This window comes from Lithobates pipiens, unplaced genomic scaffold (genome assembly GCF_037356315.1).
Source record: "Lithobates pipiens isolate NorthernLeopardFrog02 unplaced genomic scaffold, aLitPip1_a1.2 Scaffold_35, whole genome shotgun sequence".
NCBI classification, from domain to species: domain Eukaryota; kingdom Metazoa; phylum Chordata; class Amphibia; order Anura; family Ranidae; genus Lithobates; species Lithobates pipiens.
The window spans coordinates 18,364,937-18,377,694 of record NW_027507811.1 but is presented as its reverse complement, the minus strand read 5'-3'; the positions used below and the strand labels follow the sequence as shown (position 1 = coordinate 18,377,694).

Sequence of the window (12,758 nt, the reverse complement as noted above, 5' to 3'; positions counted from 1 at the left end):
CTACCCTAGCCGTGTTCCTTCTACTCACAGAATACTCCCTCATTACAGAGTAAGAATGAGCTCAGGCGTGTTCGCATAAAAGACGTGTAGAGCCCGCCAGAAGGTCGGTGCAGCGCTGCGCTAATCACAGGCAGTGAGACATTGCCCGATCTCTGCAGCCGCACATCGGGGCAATGTCCCACTGCCTGTGATTAGCGCAGCGCTGACTTCCTGGCGGGCTCTGCACGTGTTCCATGCTCATCCCTACTGGCGGGCTCTGCACGTGGGCTGTGCGAACACGCCGGAGCTCATCCTTGATGGTTACAGGATCTGGTGGATGTTATGTTTTTAGCCTGTGCAGTGTTATCTTACAATATTCACATACTGAAAATAGACGAGACTCCCCTTTTAATGACAAGGTGGAGATCTTTTCACATTACATCGAGTAGAACAAGGAGACAAGAAGAGTGTGATTGTACAGACACAGGAAGTGATACCACAATTGTGGAGGAAGGGAAGTCAGGTGCAGACAGGAAGTGATACACAGACAGGATGTGAGGTAACGTATGTACAGGAAGTGATGTCAGGTACAGACAGGAAGTTCAGGGTGAGAGGTGAGTATGGAGGAAGTAGAGAGAAAACATTGCTGGAAATGGATACAGAGGAGGTAATAAGATCTTATTTTATATTTACACCCAGTAACCCCCGGCATGTCCGTCCTCTTCCTCCATAGTCACTGTGATGTCACTGTACTAATGACACTGGCAGGGGAGGGGTTAACATCAGTGGCGATCAAAAGTTTAAATGTGTCCTTAGGGAATGCTTTCTAACTGTGGGGGGGGGGACAGAGATCTGTGTTCCTGCACAGGCTCTCCATCGTCCCATCTCACAGAATAACGATCTGCCTTGTTTATGAAGGCAGATCGCCGTTTTGTCTCTCTTGGGAACGATCAGCGAGTGCCAGCGCACATCGGGACTGCCGGACCCGCAGATTGGCTTTCGCTGTGTCCAATCACAGCGGGAGCGGGTCGCCGGCGGCTCGCATGTGCGCCCCAGAGCCGGAGATAAAAAAAAAACAAAAAACTTACAGGTACATGATTTCACGCTGAAGGGCCGCAGTACATGTACATGGGGTGGTCTGGAAGCAGTTAGAATTCCAGGTACAGGCTAAAAAAATCATCTACCTGCTCAACGGAGAGGTGAGGAGGATTCTGGGAGGTCACATGACATCACTCTTATCTCTATTAATAAAACACAGACCTGACCGGAAAGTTGAGAAGGTTTCCTCCGGTAAAGTCTGGTGACCATTTTGCCATTACAGTGCCTTCATCTCATTCCCTGAAACATGAGAGAATCAATGACTAGAAGATTCTAGAAGTCACCAAGAAGATCACTGAACTGCTGACAGGAGAGGTGAGGAGGATTCTGGGAATTCTGGGACATTATCCAGTAACAGACAAGGGATGTGTCTGGATGGTGACTGTATCATTGTGTGTGTCAGGTTCCTATAAGGTGTCAGGATGTCACTGTCTATTTCTCCATGGAGGAGTGGGAGTATTTAGAAGGACACAAGGATCTCTACAAGGACATCATGATGGAGAATCAGCCGCCCCTCACATCACCGGGTAAGAGGAGACTTTATTGTAAAGGAGATAGCAGTACGGAGGCTCCACCTAGATCCCCCATCATCTGATAAACACATAGAAACAATGTATTCAGTCAGTGTGTGTGTTTCCTACAGATGGATCCAGTAATGGGAACCCACCAGAGAGATGTCCCCGTCCTCTGTATTCCCGGGATTCCACACAGGAAGGGCACATAATCCCTCACCATCATCAGGTAGGTGGGACTGAGCAAGTGCAATTCAAAAGCTATGAGATGACATTTATGTCATCTCTTGGTCCATTTTATAAATGTATTTTTTCACCTTTGGGGTTTAGGGTGAGAGATGTCCCCCTCCTCTGTATTTTTGGGATTCCATACAGAAGGATCACGCCATCCCTTACCAGGTTCAGGTAGGTAGGACTTGGCATGTAGACCTAAATATGTATTTTAAGCTGTGCAATGATATTTTTCTCTGTAATCTCTTGCTCCATATTATAAATGTATTTTATCACCTTTGGGGTGTAGGGTGAGCGAGTTCCCCTTCATCTGTATTCCCGGGATTCCATACAGGAAGATCACACCATCCCTCACCATCATCAGGTAGGTGGGACAGAGCTACTAGAACTAAAATACGTTGTAGATAACATTCTACTGTCATCTTTATCCTTTTACAAATCCATTCTATCATATTTGCACTTTAGGGTGCGGAACAGAAAGACACCAAAGTTGAGGTTAAAGTGGAAAAAGAAGAAACGTTTGGAGATCAGCAGTCTATGGAGGAGGGAGGTCCTCTGTATTCCCGGGATTCCATACAGGAGGATCACACCATCCCCCACCATCATCAGGTAGATGGGACTGAGCAATTAAAATTCAAAAGCTATGAGATGACATTTATGTAATCTCTTGGTCCATTTTGTAAATGTATTTTTTCACCTTTGGGCTTTAGGGTGAGAGATGTCCCCCTCCTTGGTATTCCCAGGATTCCATACAGGAAGATCACACCATCCCTCACCAGGATCAGGTAGGTAGGACTGGGCCTGTAGAACTTAATATGTATTCTAAGCTGTGAGAGGACATTTCTATGTAGTCTCTTGTTTTAATGCTTACGTCTACATCTTTAGTTTCTGGCGCCTTTGAGCACCCTACATTTTTATTGTGTTTTTTTTTCTTTTTAATCAATATACATTCCTTTTTTCTGTGGGTCTTAAGTCCACTCACATGTCATTGTGGGTCCTCTTCCTCCTTTTGTTCCTCCAACCGGGTGTGCATTCTGAATGAAGTGGTGCTGTTCTTTGCTCCTGTAAGTCCAGGCCCATGTGATGAACGGGTCCCGGGGCTTCCTAGGCTCACAGGAAATGGGCAGTAGACCCGATTTATCTCTGCTTCAGGTAAGTAACACTACTCTAGTAGTGGGATGGTCTTGTCCCTACCCCCAGCCTGTGACTGGACAGTAAGCCCTTGTACACACGGTCGGAGATTCCGACAACCAAATCCGTCGGAGTAATTCCGACGGATTAATTCCGGAAGAGGTCCGGAAGTGATGTTGCATACACACGGTCGGACTAAGTTGTCGGAAAATCCGATTGTACATAACGTGATGACGTTATTTCGTTAGGACGGGACTACGTTCAGGCTAGTAGCCAATAGCTTTGGTCTAGGAATTTGATCTGAGCATGCGTGGCACTTTGTCCGTCGGAGTAGGCTACACATGATCGGAGTATGTCCGATCGGAGCATTTTGTCAGAAAATTTTACCGGCAAGTTGAAAAAATTGGTCCGTCGGATATTCGGACGGAAACAGTCCGATGCAGACCACACACAGTCGGAATATCCGACAAAACGGTCCGATAGGAAACATTCCGACGGAATCTCCGACTGTGTGTACAAGGGCTAAAAGGAGAATCAGCAGACCGATGAGCTCATCTCTGTCACTCTGCTCTCCTGCTATTAACATGTCTCTTGTTAGGATTTCTGTCAATTGTGTCTTTTATATCTGCCCAGAGTTCAGCTTTAATTTATGTTTTCTATTATTTTGGGGTTTAGGGTAAAGAACAGATTAATATTAAAGCTGAGGTTAAAGAAGAAGAAGTAGAGACGTATGTGGGGGGTGATCAGCCGTTCACAGAGGAGGTCGGGATGACTATGAAAAATAAACAGGAAGAAATTACTCTACCTATCGACACAAGTAAGTATAGGCACTATGGAAGAAACAGGTCATAGTCTCATTTTACTTCTGAGTATAAGGATTGTAGTTTAAGGAAAAATGTTACATAATTAATGTTGGAGGACAGTGGTGAAGGTTCTGTAGGTAGGGGTAGCTTGGCACTAGCCACACACTGCTAAGCGGCTGGGTCTCTAACTTAGGGCCCGATGCAGAACAGAAACCTCCTAGAGAAAGTGCCTGGAACCACAGTGAACAGGATGAAATTTCTCCACCTATCGACACAAGTAAGTATAGGCCCTATGGAAGAAACAGGTCACAGTCACATTTTTCTTATGAGTGTAGCACCCTGGAGTTTAAGCAGGGTTGCTCCTAAATTGACCTGCCAGGAGTAGCTAGCTACTTTGGGTAATTGTTAGGGTTCATTTGATTTCTCCCTAAGTCTGGCACTGCTGCATTTATCTCTTCTAGCGCTAGGTGGCTGGGTACTTGGTGGCATTAGATATGAGAAGGGCAATTCAAGTTCAGATTATCGGTATATGGGGTGTTTCAGCCAATAGGCAGGGGTTTTCTTGGATCCCTTGGCCTGCTGGGAGAACCTATATATTTGGGTGGAGTCGGGTGATCATGTTCTGTGCCATCTGGAGGGCTGTTTGGTTGGACATGTGTTGTATTGCCCGGGCTGCTAGGGCGCAGTTTGGGCCTATCCGGGACACATCTGTCTGCTAGGCTGTCTGAGGGCCTATCCAGAAGCAAGAGAGCAGCGCAGGGTTGGGATTGCAGCTTGCAGCCCAACCAGAAGTGACGGTTCTGCCTGCCAGAGAATCTGTCGTGGTCGGAATTAGAGGGGGAAGCTGTCGCCACTAAGGGGCCAACCACCTTATTACCAGGGACCACAGTGAGTAGCTGAAGCAAGTACCGGATCAGTATTCTCACCAACCGGGGACAGTGAAGAATCAGGAAACTTCAATGGGTATTAAGCCAGGGACCCAGCCAGCGGAGGTGCCGTTTGCAGAGCAGCCTTGTGTGTCAAGCTGGGACAGAGCAGGCCATCATGGGTGAAGCTTGAGAAGTATCTGGAGTGCCAAGCTAGGGGCCCAGCAGAGAGGCGGGGGTGACACTTGAGGAAGATACTACCATGAAGATTGGAGGAGCTCAAGGGATTCAGTGATTGGAGGAGCTCAAGGGCAGTGAATCAACTAGTCTAGTGAAGGAACTGTTACACTTTGTGTTAGGAACTGTTAAAGACTGTTGCCTTAGGAGACAGCATTCCTACACATGCAGATGTGGTGTCTTCCTGGATGCTTTTCCCTGCATGGCTGTCCTCCTGTTGAAGTCTCGGAGTCTGCCAATTAATCTTGCAACTACCGAAGGGTGTCCTGGCCCTAACGCTCTCTCGTAAAGTTCTGTTAAGAGAAATAAAATCAATTTTGCAGTCAAGAAGTGTCTGGCGCCCAATGAATCTAACTGCTTTGCACCCACTATTCCTCACAACCCACCATATACAGAAGGATGTCAGCTGTCTCTGTCCCTGGAGGTTCTCATTGGACCAAAGAAGGGATGAGACCTTGCTACATTTGGCACCCAACGTGGGGCTCGAGGCATTATCCTAACAGCAGTCGCCCTTAGCAACTGGCCTCAGCTTCATTGGGATTTCGCCTGGCTACGTGTCAACGTGGCAGGTTACATCTATATTGCTAATAAACAATGTTGTTGTGTGTACTACCAATGTGGGGAAGAACCAACAAGTCTCATTGCTCATGGGAGAGGATCAGCCTGGTCTATTCACACTTCCCGCCAGCACTGTGAGGGTTAACATAGACTCCATTACAGTTTTGGTGCGCCGCAGCATGAAGACTGCGGGCGCCACATTTCTCAGAAAACATCTGCACCAATCCGTTGGCAGGGGGGGAGTTCCAGTTCTGCAGAGGAAGATAAGGAAGTGCTGCCACGTTTGCCTGTTTGTGGATTGTAGAGAAGGATGGCAAAGTTTGTAGGAGATATGTCGGATTTGAAAAAGTATGCTCCGGGTGTTTGTTTTGGACCAAGTGATGCGAAACCTGTCCTCACTGCCACCCGAGTGCGGTATAACCCAAAGGGTAAGCTTGCCCTGTATACAGCTGGAGGCTATGAGGTATTGGGACTGGTCTGTGAGAGAAGTTCTGGTCTGACCATGCAGTTGAGGCCTTGGATCGTCTGTGGATGCTGCGGAGAGCACTTGTTTGAGGTTGTCTCCCAAACTCAACCTCCGGATATTACAAGTTGATTGGGACAGGAACGTCGCTATCCCAGCTGGGAGCGACATCCAAAGCCCACCTGCCATCACCAGAGTCATGCAGAAAGCTGCTACCCCTGCCTCAAAGACTATCCCAGGACCCAGGGCAACGATTGCTCCTTGAGGCCATGGTCGGGCCCAACTGCTCACCTTGATGTCTGAACCACCCAGGAGGACAAGTACCCAAACCCCGGGTAAGCCAGCAAGGAGGGAAAGCAGTGTGCCTGTATGGGAGGTGATGTATTTGGCTGTTAAAGGGGATGCTATAGTTGTGCCAGTTAAAGCATGTGCCAAGCAAAACTATATCCCGGCCGAAGAGTGCTCTACTTTCACAGATTCAGACATCCTGTCTCACAGTCTATCCAAACGTTCTTCTGATACGTTGTCTTGCACTGGGAAGTGGAGTGATAGCGATGAGTAACAAATTAATGTTGTGCAAGAAGGCGAAGTACCTCCTGTTGTCGCTGTGAATGTGAAGATTAAGCTGTCTGCCAATGCAGCTCCACTGATCAGCATTTCTAGATATTTTGAAGAAGATCGTTGGGCTCGATGGGCTTCCAAAGTCCGCCCTATTACGCCCATGCCTAACATCAAACCTGATCATAAGCTGGATATAGTCTCTGGGTGCTCAGTTCAGCATGCTCCAGATGCCCGGGTTTAACCCGGATATGGAGATTCTAAGACCCTACCTCGGCTGTCAAAAGTACAGCGGATAATAATAAGGTAAGTGGCAGAAGAATATGGGTGCTTATACCCTTACATACCCGCTCATCTGGAAGAGGAAATCACGGAGAAGGGAACTCAATGGGTGGATGAAGCCGTGTGCAATTTCCTCCAGATCTCTCTCAACACAGACTTTCTGAGATTGTCACCCAAGATGGCTGGGAAATACCTGTCAGTATTAAACACCTGGGGCTATGGTCAGAAAATGTATCTGGACAGCGTGGTCATCCACAGACCAGACAAAAAGCACATCAAACGTTTTGTCACTACGGTGAATACAGAGGGAGAGTCGATAATTCTGCCCAACTCCGGGTACTACTGGTAAATACCATCAAGATCTTTACAATGGATTACAAATATGTGTTGTGTGATGTCAAGGACACTATGCTGACATCCACTTCACATTCAAATTGTTGCTAGTGGAGAAACATAGGATTGTGCTGGACTGAATGCTACCGGCAGATACATGGAGTGCCCACCTGAGCCATGATGGCTAAAGTTTAAAGTTGTTGGGGTGCTCCACCCTGAAAAGCGACCTGTGATCTCCCAAAGGTTGTAGCTTCTTCAAATTAAGGGAAGAAGTTACCTCAGTCCCTGGCTGTCATATGGACAGACTGAGGATATTGTAGCAAGGGGACCTATGTCCCAAAGTGCGGTCCCTTGCACTGTGGCCTTTCTGATAGTTGTCTGGAATGCAGCTGTGCCTTCTTGTCCCCGTTGTTGTCCCTAAAGAAGGGAAACTGCTGGGAAGTATTGTCCACCCTGAGTGAAATTGATGGACTGTGACATATGTTAGACACTGGGTGTGTAGTTAGAATAGGCTGTGATAAAGGGGCAAATGCTTATTTTCTCTGAATAATAGACTCATCCATGCATCAGGACTATTTACTTGATGAAACCCTAACGAAGATCACGTTGATTAGAAAAGGAGGTTGCATTCTCAGCTGAGAATGAGGCCTGCTTTCAGTATGTATACACTGAAAATAGTTTGTAGGGTGTCTTTCCACTGCTATGCTGTCTTCGGCTAAAGAAAATTGAAGACCACTAAATCACGTATGTATATATTGCACCATGTTACAATAGGATAGGATGCATCTACATTGCTATTTATTCTCTTCCAGGTGTTGCTGTGTCGGTGCATCTTCCTTGGATAAAGAGAGACAGGGATCTAACCTGATGACAACACTAACTTTTTTTATATATTTTGTTATTACTGTATATATATTAGATAGATAGTAAGGTCATTACTTATGCTTACCTTTAAAATTGTACATAAATATTTTTGATATTTCATTGTCATATGTGATTTAACAGTCCTCATGTATCTGATATCTATGTTTCTTTCATGTGGTACGCCACATATATTGTTACATTGTTAACCTTCCCCGTTTTCCCACCCATCCCAGTTTTGCCAGGACATTCGCTCTCGGGCTTGAGAGCTAAAATTATTATTTTTCTGCAAACTCCGAGACGTAGTTTTGTAGGCAGGGGGAGGATGTAGAACCTGGAGTTTAGACAGGGTTGCTCCTAAATTGACCTGCCAGGAGTAGCTAGCTACCTTGGCTAATTATTAGGGATCATTTAATTTCTCCCTAAGCCCTTGTACATGCAGTCGGATATTCTGATGGACAATGTCCCATAGGACCGTGTTATCGGATAATCTGACCGTGTGTGGGCTCCATCGGACTGTTTCCGTCGGAGTATCCAACAGGCCAAGTTTTCCAGCTGGGCTACAAAATTTTTCCGACAACATGATCTGATCGGACTTTGTCCGATTGTGTATAAAGAATTCCGATCGGACAAAGTGCCACGCATGCTCAGATCAAATTCCTAGACCAAAGCTATTGGCTACTAGCCTGAACGTAGTCCCATCGTAACGAAATTACGTCATCACGTTCTGAACGTTCAAATTTTCCGACAACTTTGTCCGACCGTGTGTATGCAACAGTTTCGGACAAAATCAGTCGGACAAAATCCGTCGGATTTGGTTGTCAGAATGTCCAACCGTGTGTAAATGGGCTAAGTCTGGCACTGCTGCATTTCTCTCTTCTGCCGCTACGTGGCTGGGTACTAGGTAGCTGGGTACTTGGTGGCATTAGAAACGAAAAGGGCAACGCAAGGTCAGATTATAGGTATTTGGGGTGTCTTGGCCAATAGGCAGGGGTTTTCTTGGATCGCTTGGCCTGCTGGGAGAACCTATATAATCGCGTGGAGTCAGGTGATCGGTGTTCTGTGTCACCTGGATGGCTGTTTAGGTGGACGTGTGTGGTATTGCCTGAGTTGCTAGGCCGGCGTTTGGGCCTATCCCGGGCACATCTGGCTGCTAGGCTGTCTGAGGGCCTATCCAGACTAAGACTGGAATGCCACTAAAGTCAGGCTTCCCAATACTTCTGACAATATAATGTATATATGACCCCGGCACAGTGGAAAAGAAGTGTGTACACTATTCTCTTATGGCAGAGTCGTTAATAGTGTGAACTTCCCCCATCTTCCTTCTGGCACACAGGGTGATTATGCAAATGCACATGGGGTGATTAGGGGGTGCCCAGGCACATCCGGCACCCTCTGTGCACATGCCTATGATGGAGGTAGAACTAAAACCTCAGTTATTTATGAACTTCTTACAATTTTTTTTCACATTTCTTTCCAACAGATGGAGGTGATGTCAGGAATACCTCGGAAAGACGTCTTCTATTATTATTGTGCTATAGTAATGTCATCACACAGGATCCTCCAGGAGGAAATCCAAATACACAAAATATACATCACAGACCTTCCTGTCCGGAGACATCAATGGATCCCTCTGATCAGGGGGAATCTTCTCATCAATCACATACTATGATTGGAAATATCCATGTAAGATCTCACACTGCAGATCCATCAACAGATCCTTCTAATCCCGAGGAAACTTCCTCACCCCATGAAGGAGATCACCGAGGTGACAATCTATTCTCATGTTCATGGGGCAAGAAAGGTTTTTTCTATATAAGAGACCTTGCTAAACATGAGAAAATTCACATGGATGAGCATTCCTATGCATCTTCAGAGTGTGGGAAGTCTTTCACCAAGAAAGGGCAACTTACTCAGAGAGTTCACACAGGTGAGCTTCACTTTTCATGTTCAGAGTGCGGGAAATCTTTCACCAAGAAAGGACAACTTACTCAGCACCAGAGAGTTCACACAGGTGAGCGTCCTTATTCATGTTCAGAGTGCGGGAAATCTTTCACCAAGAAAGGACAACTTACTGAACACCAGAGAATTCACACAGGTGAGCGTCCTTATTCATGTTCAGAGTGCGGGAAATCTTTCCACAGGAAAGCTAGTCTGGTTAAACATCAGAGAATTCACATGGGTGTACGTCCTTATTCATGTTCAGAGTGCGGGAAATCTTTCCATAGGAAAGCTAGTCTCATTAGACATCAGAGAATTCACACGGGTGTGTGTCCTTATTCATGTTCAGAGTGCGGGAAATCTTTCACAAGGAAACATAATCTTGTTGAACATCAAAGAATTCACACAGGTGAGCGTCCTTATTCATGTTCAGAGTGTGGGAAATCTTTCCATAGGAAATCTAGTCTCATTATACATCAAAGAATTCACACGGGTAAGCGTCCTTATTCATGTTCAGAGTGCGGGAAATCTTTCGATAAGAAAGCGATTTTCGTTATACATCAGAGCATTCACACAGGTGAGCGTCCTTATTCATGTTCAGAGTGCGGGAAATCTTTCTTTAAGAAAAATGTTCTTACTCATCAGAGAGTTCACACAGGTGAGTGTCCTTATTCCTATTCAGAGTGCGGGAAATCTTTAACATTTAAAAGACACCATGTAGAACATCAGAGAGTTCACACAGATGAACATCCTTATTCATGTTACAAGTGCGAGAAATCTTTCACTAGCAAAGAAAGCCTTCTGCAACACCAGAAACTTCACACGGGTGTGTGTCCCCATTCATGTTCAGAGTGCGGGAAATCTTTTTGTTCTAAAGGGGACCTTGCAAAACATCAGAGAATTCACACTGGTGAGCGTCCCTATTCATGTTCAGAGTGTGGGAAATCTTTCATTCTTAAAGGAGGCCTTACTAAACATCAGAGAATTCACAAAGGGGTGCGTCCCTATTCATGTTCAGAGTGTGGGAAATCTTTCATTAGTAAAGGATACCTTGTTGAACATCAGAGAATTCACACAGGTGAACGTCCTTATTCATGTTCAGAGTGCGGGAAATCTTTCAGTTATAAAAGCAACTTTGTTAAACATCAGAGAGTTCACACAGGTGAAAATCCTTATTCATGTTACAAGTGCAAGAAATCTTTCACTAGGAAAGGAGGCCTTCTGCAACACCAGAGAATTCACACGGGTGAGCGTCCCTATTCATGCTCAGTGTGCGGGAAATCTTTCATTAGTAAAGGATACCTTGTTGAACATCACAGAATTCACACGGGTGAGCGTCCTTATTCATGTTCAGAGTGCGGGAAATCTTTCAGTTTTAAAAGGGACCTTGTTAGACATCATAGAATTCACACAGGTGAGCGTCCTTATTCATGTTCAGAGTGCGGGAAATCTTTCAATCAGAAAGAACATTTTGTTAAACACCAGAGAATTCACTTGGGCGAGCATCCTTATTTATGTTCAGAGTGCGGGAAATCTTTCTATAAGAAAGATAATCTTGTAAAACACCAGAAAATCCAGTGTAGTGTGGGTATTGGAAGGAGAACTGTGGATAGCGGGCTGGGGACAACTGCCAGAAAATAGTGAGGACAGTGGGGGAAACTGTCATAGAATGGGAAGACAATGGGAAGACATATGATAGGAAATAGATTGTGGTTGCTGAGAAAGAAGGGATTCCTTCACAACATGTTACCGCCCCTCTTTCCATCAGTACGGAGAGGTCACCACAAAGGTATTAGTGAAAGGCACTCAATGCTGTTGATTGGCGGACTTTTTGACAACGGTCAAAGCAGATCCCTGTGACATCGGCCAGAGGATCTGGAGCTGCCGTTCCTGCACACAGCTTAGCTTTTTATCCATCTTGGTCATTCCTACTACCCATGCAGATTTTTAAGAATTTTATCTGTATGTGTGCTATTTTGTTCTCTCAATAAATGTATATTATGCTAATGAGGATCATGTGCTCCTGTTTCCTTGTTAAAGAATGTAGTGTGGATGGGGGAGGAGAGCTGTCGGAGAATGTAGTGTGGATGGTGGAGGAGATCTGTCGGAGAATGTAGTGTGGATGGTGGAGGAGAGCTGTCGGAGAATGTAGTGTGGATGGTGGGAGGAGATCTGTCGGAGAATGTAGTGTGGATGGTGGAGGAGATCTGTCGGAGAATGTAGTGTGGATGGTGGGAGGAGATCTGTCGGAGAATGTAGTGTGGATGGTGGAGGAGATCTGTCGGAGGATGTAGTGTGGATGGTGGAGGAGAGCTGTCGGAGGATGTAGTGTGGATGGTGGAGGAGATCTGTCGGAGAATGTAGTGTAGATGGTGGAGGAGATCTGTCGGAGAATGTAGTGTGGATGGTGGAGGAGATCTGTCGGAGAGTGTAGTGTGGATGGTGGAGAAGAGCTGTCGGAGAATGTAGTGTGGATGGTGGAGGAGAGCTGTCGGAGAATGTAGTGTGGATGGTGGGAGGAGATCTGTCGGAGAATGTAGTGTGGATGGTGGGAGGAGATCTGTCGGAGAATGTAGTGTGGATGGTGGGAGGAGATCTGTCGGAGAATGTAGTTTGGATGGTGGGAGGAGATCTGTCGGAGAATGTAGTGTGGATGGTGGAGGAGATCTGTCGGAGAATGTAGTGTGGATGTTGGAGGAGAGCTGTCGGAGAATGTAGTGTGGATGGTGGGAGGAGAGCTGTCGGAGAATGTAGTGTGGATGGTGGGAGGAGATCTGTCGGAGAATGTAGTGTGGATGGTGGAGGAGATCTGTCGGAGAATGTAGTGTGGATGGTGGGAGGAGATCTGTCGGAGAATGTAGTGTGGATGGTGGGGGGAGATCTGTCGGAGAATGTAGTGTGGATG

General features: G+C 46.1%; 3 protein-coding genes across 3 annotated transcripts in view; all 3 read left to right on the top strand.

The window, feature by feature from the left end:
• The window catches only part of LOC143955182 (uncharacterized), a 47,352-nt gene extending 35,488 nt beyond the window's left edge, over positions 1-11,864 (top strand). The window contains exons 7-13 of the mRNA XM_077465273.1: positions 1,726-1,818; positions 1,920-1,994; positions 2,110-2,184; positions 2,286-2,429; positions 2,531-2,605; positions 3,627-3,768; positions 9,396-11,864. Of these exons, the coding sequence (XP_077321399.1) occupies positions 1,726-1,818; positions 1,920-1,994; positions 2,110-2,184; positions 2,286-2,429; positions 2,531-2,605; positions 3,627-3,768; positions 9,396-11,494 (2,703 nt within the window). The 3' untranslated portion in view covers positions 11,495-11,864. The remainder of the gene's footprint in view (positions 1-1,725; positions 1,819-1,919; positions 1,995-2,109; positions 2,185-2,285; positions 2,430-2,530; positions 2,606-3,626; positions 3,769-9,395) is intronic.
• LOC143955180 (uncharacterized) overlaps positions 1-12,758 on the top strand; it is a 275,659-nt gene that overhangs the window by 44,994 nt on the left and 217,907 nt on the right.
• LOC143955828 (uncharacterized) overlaps positions 1-12,758 on the top strand; it is a 55,764-nt gene that overhangs the window by 33,769 nt on the left and 9,237 nt on the right. The window lies entirely within an intron of this gene.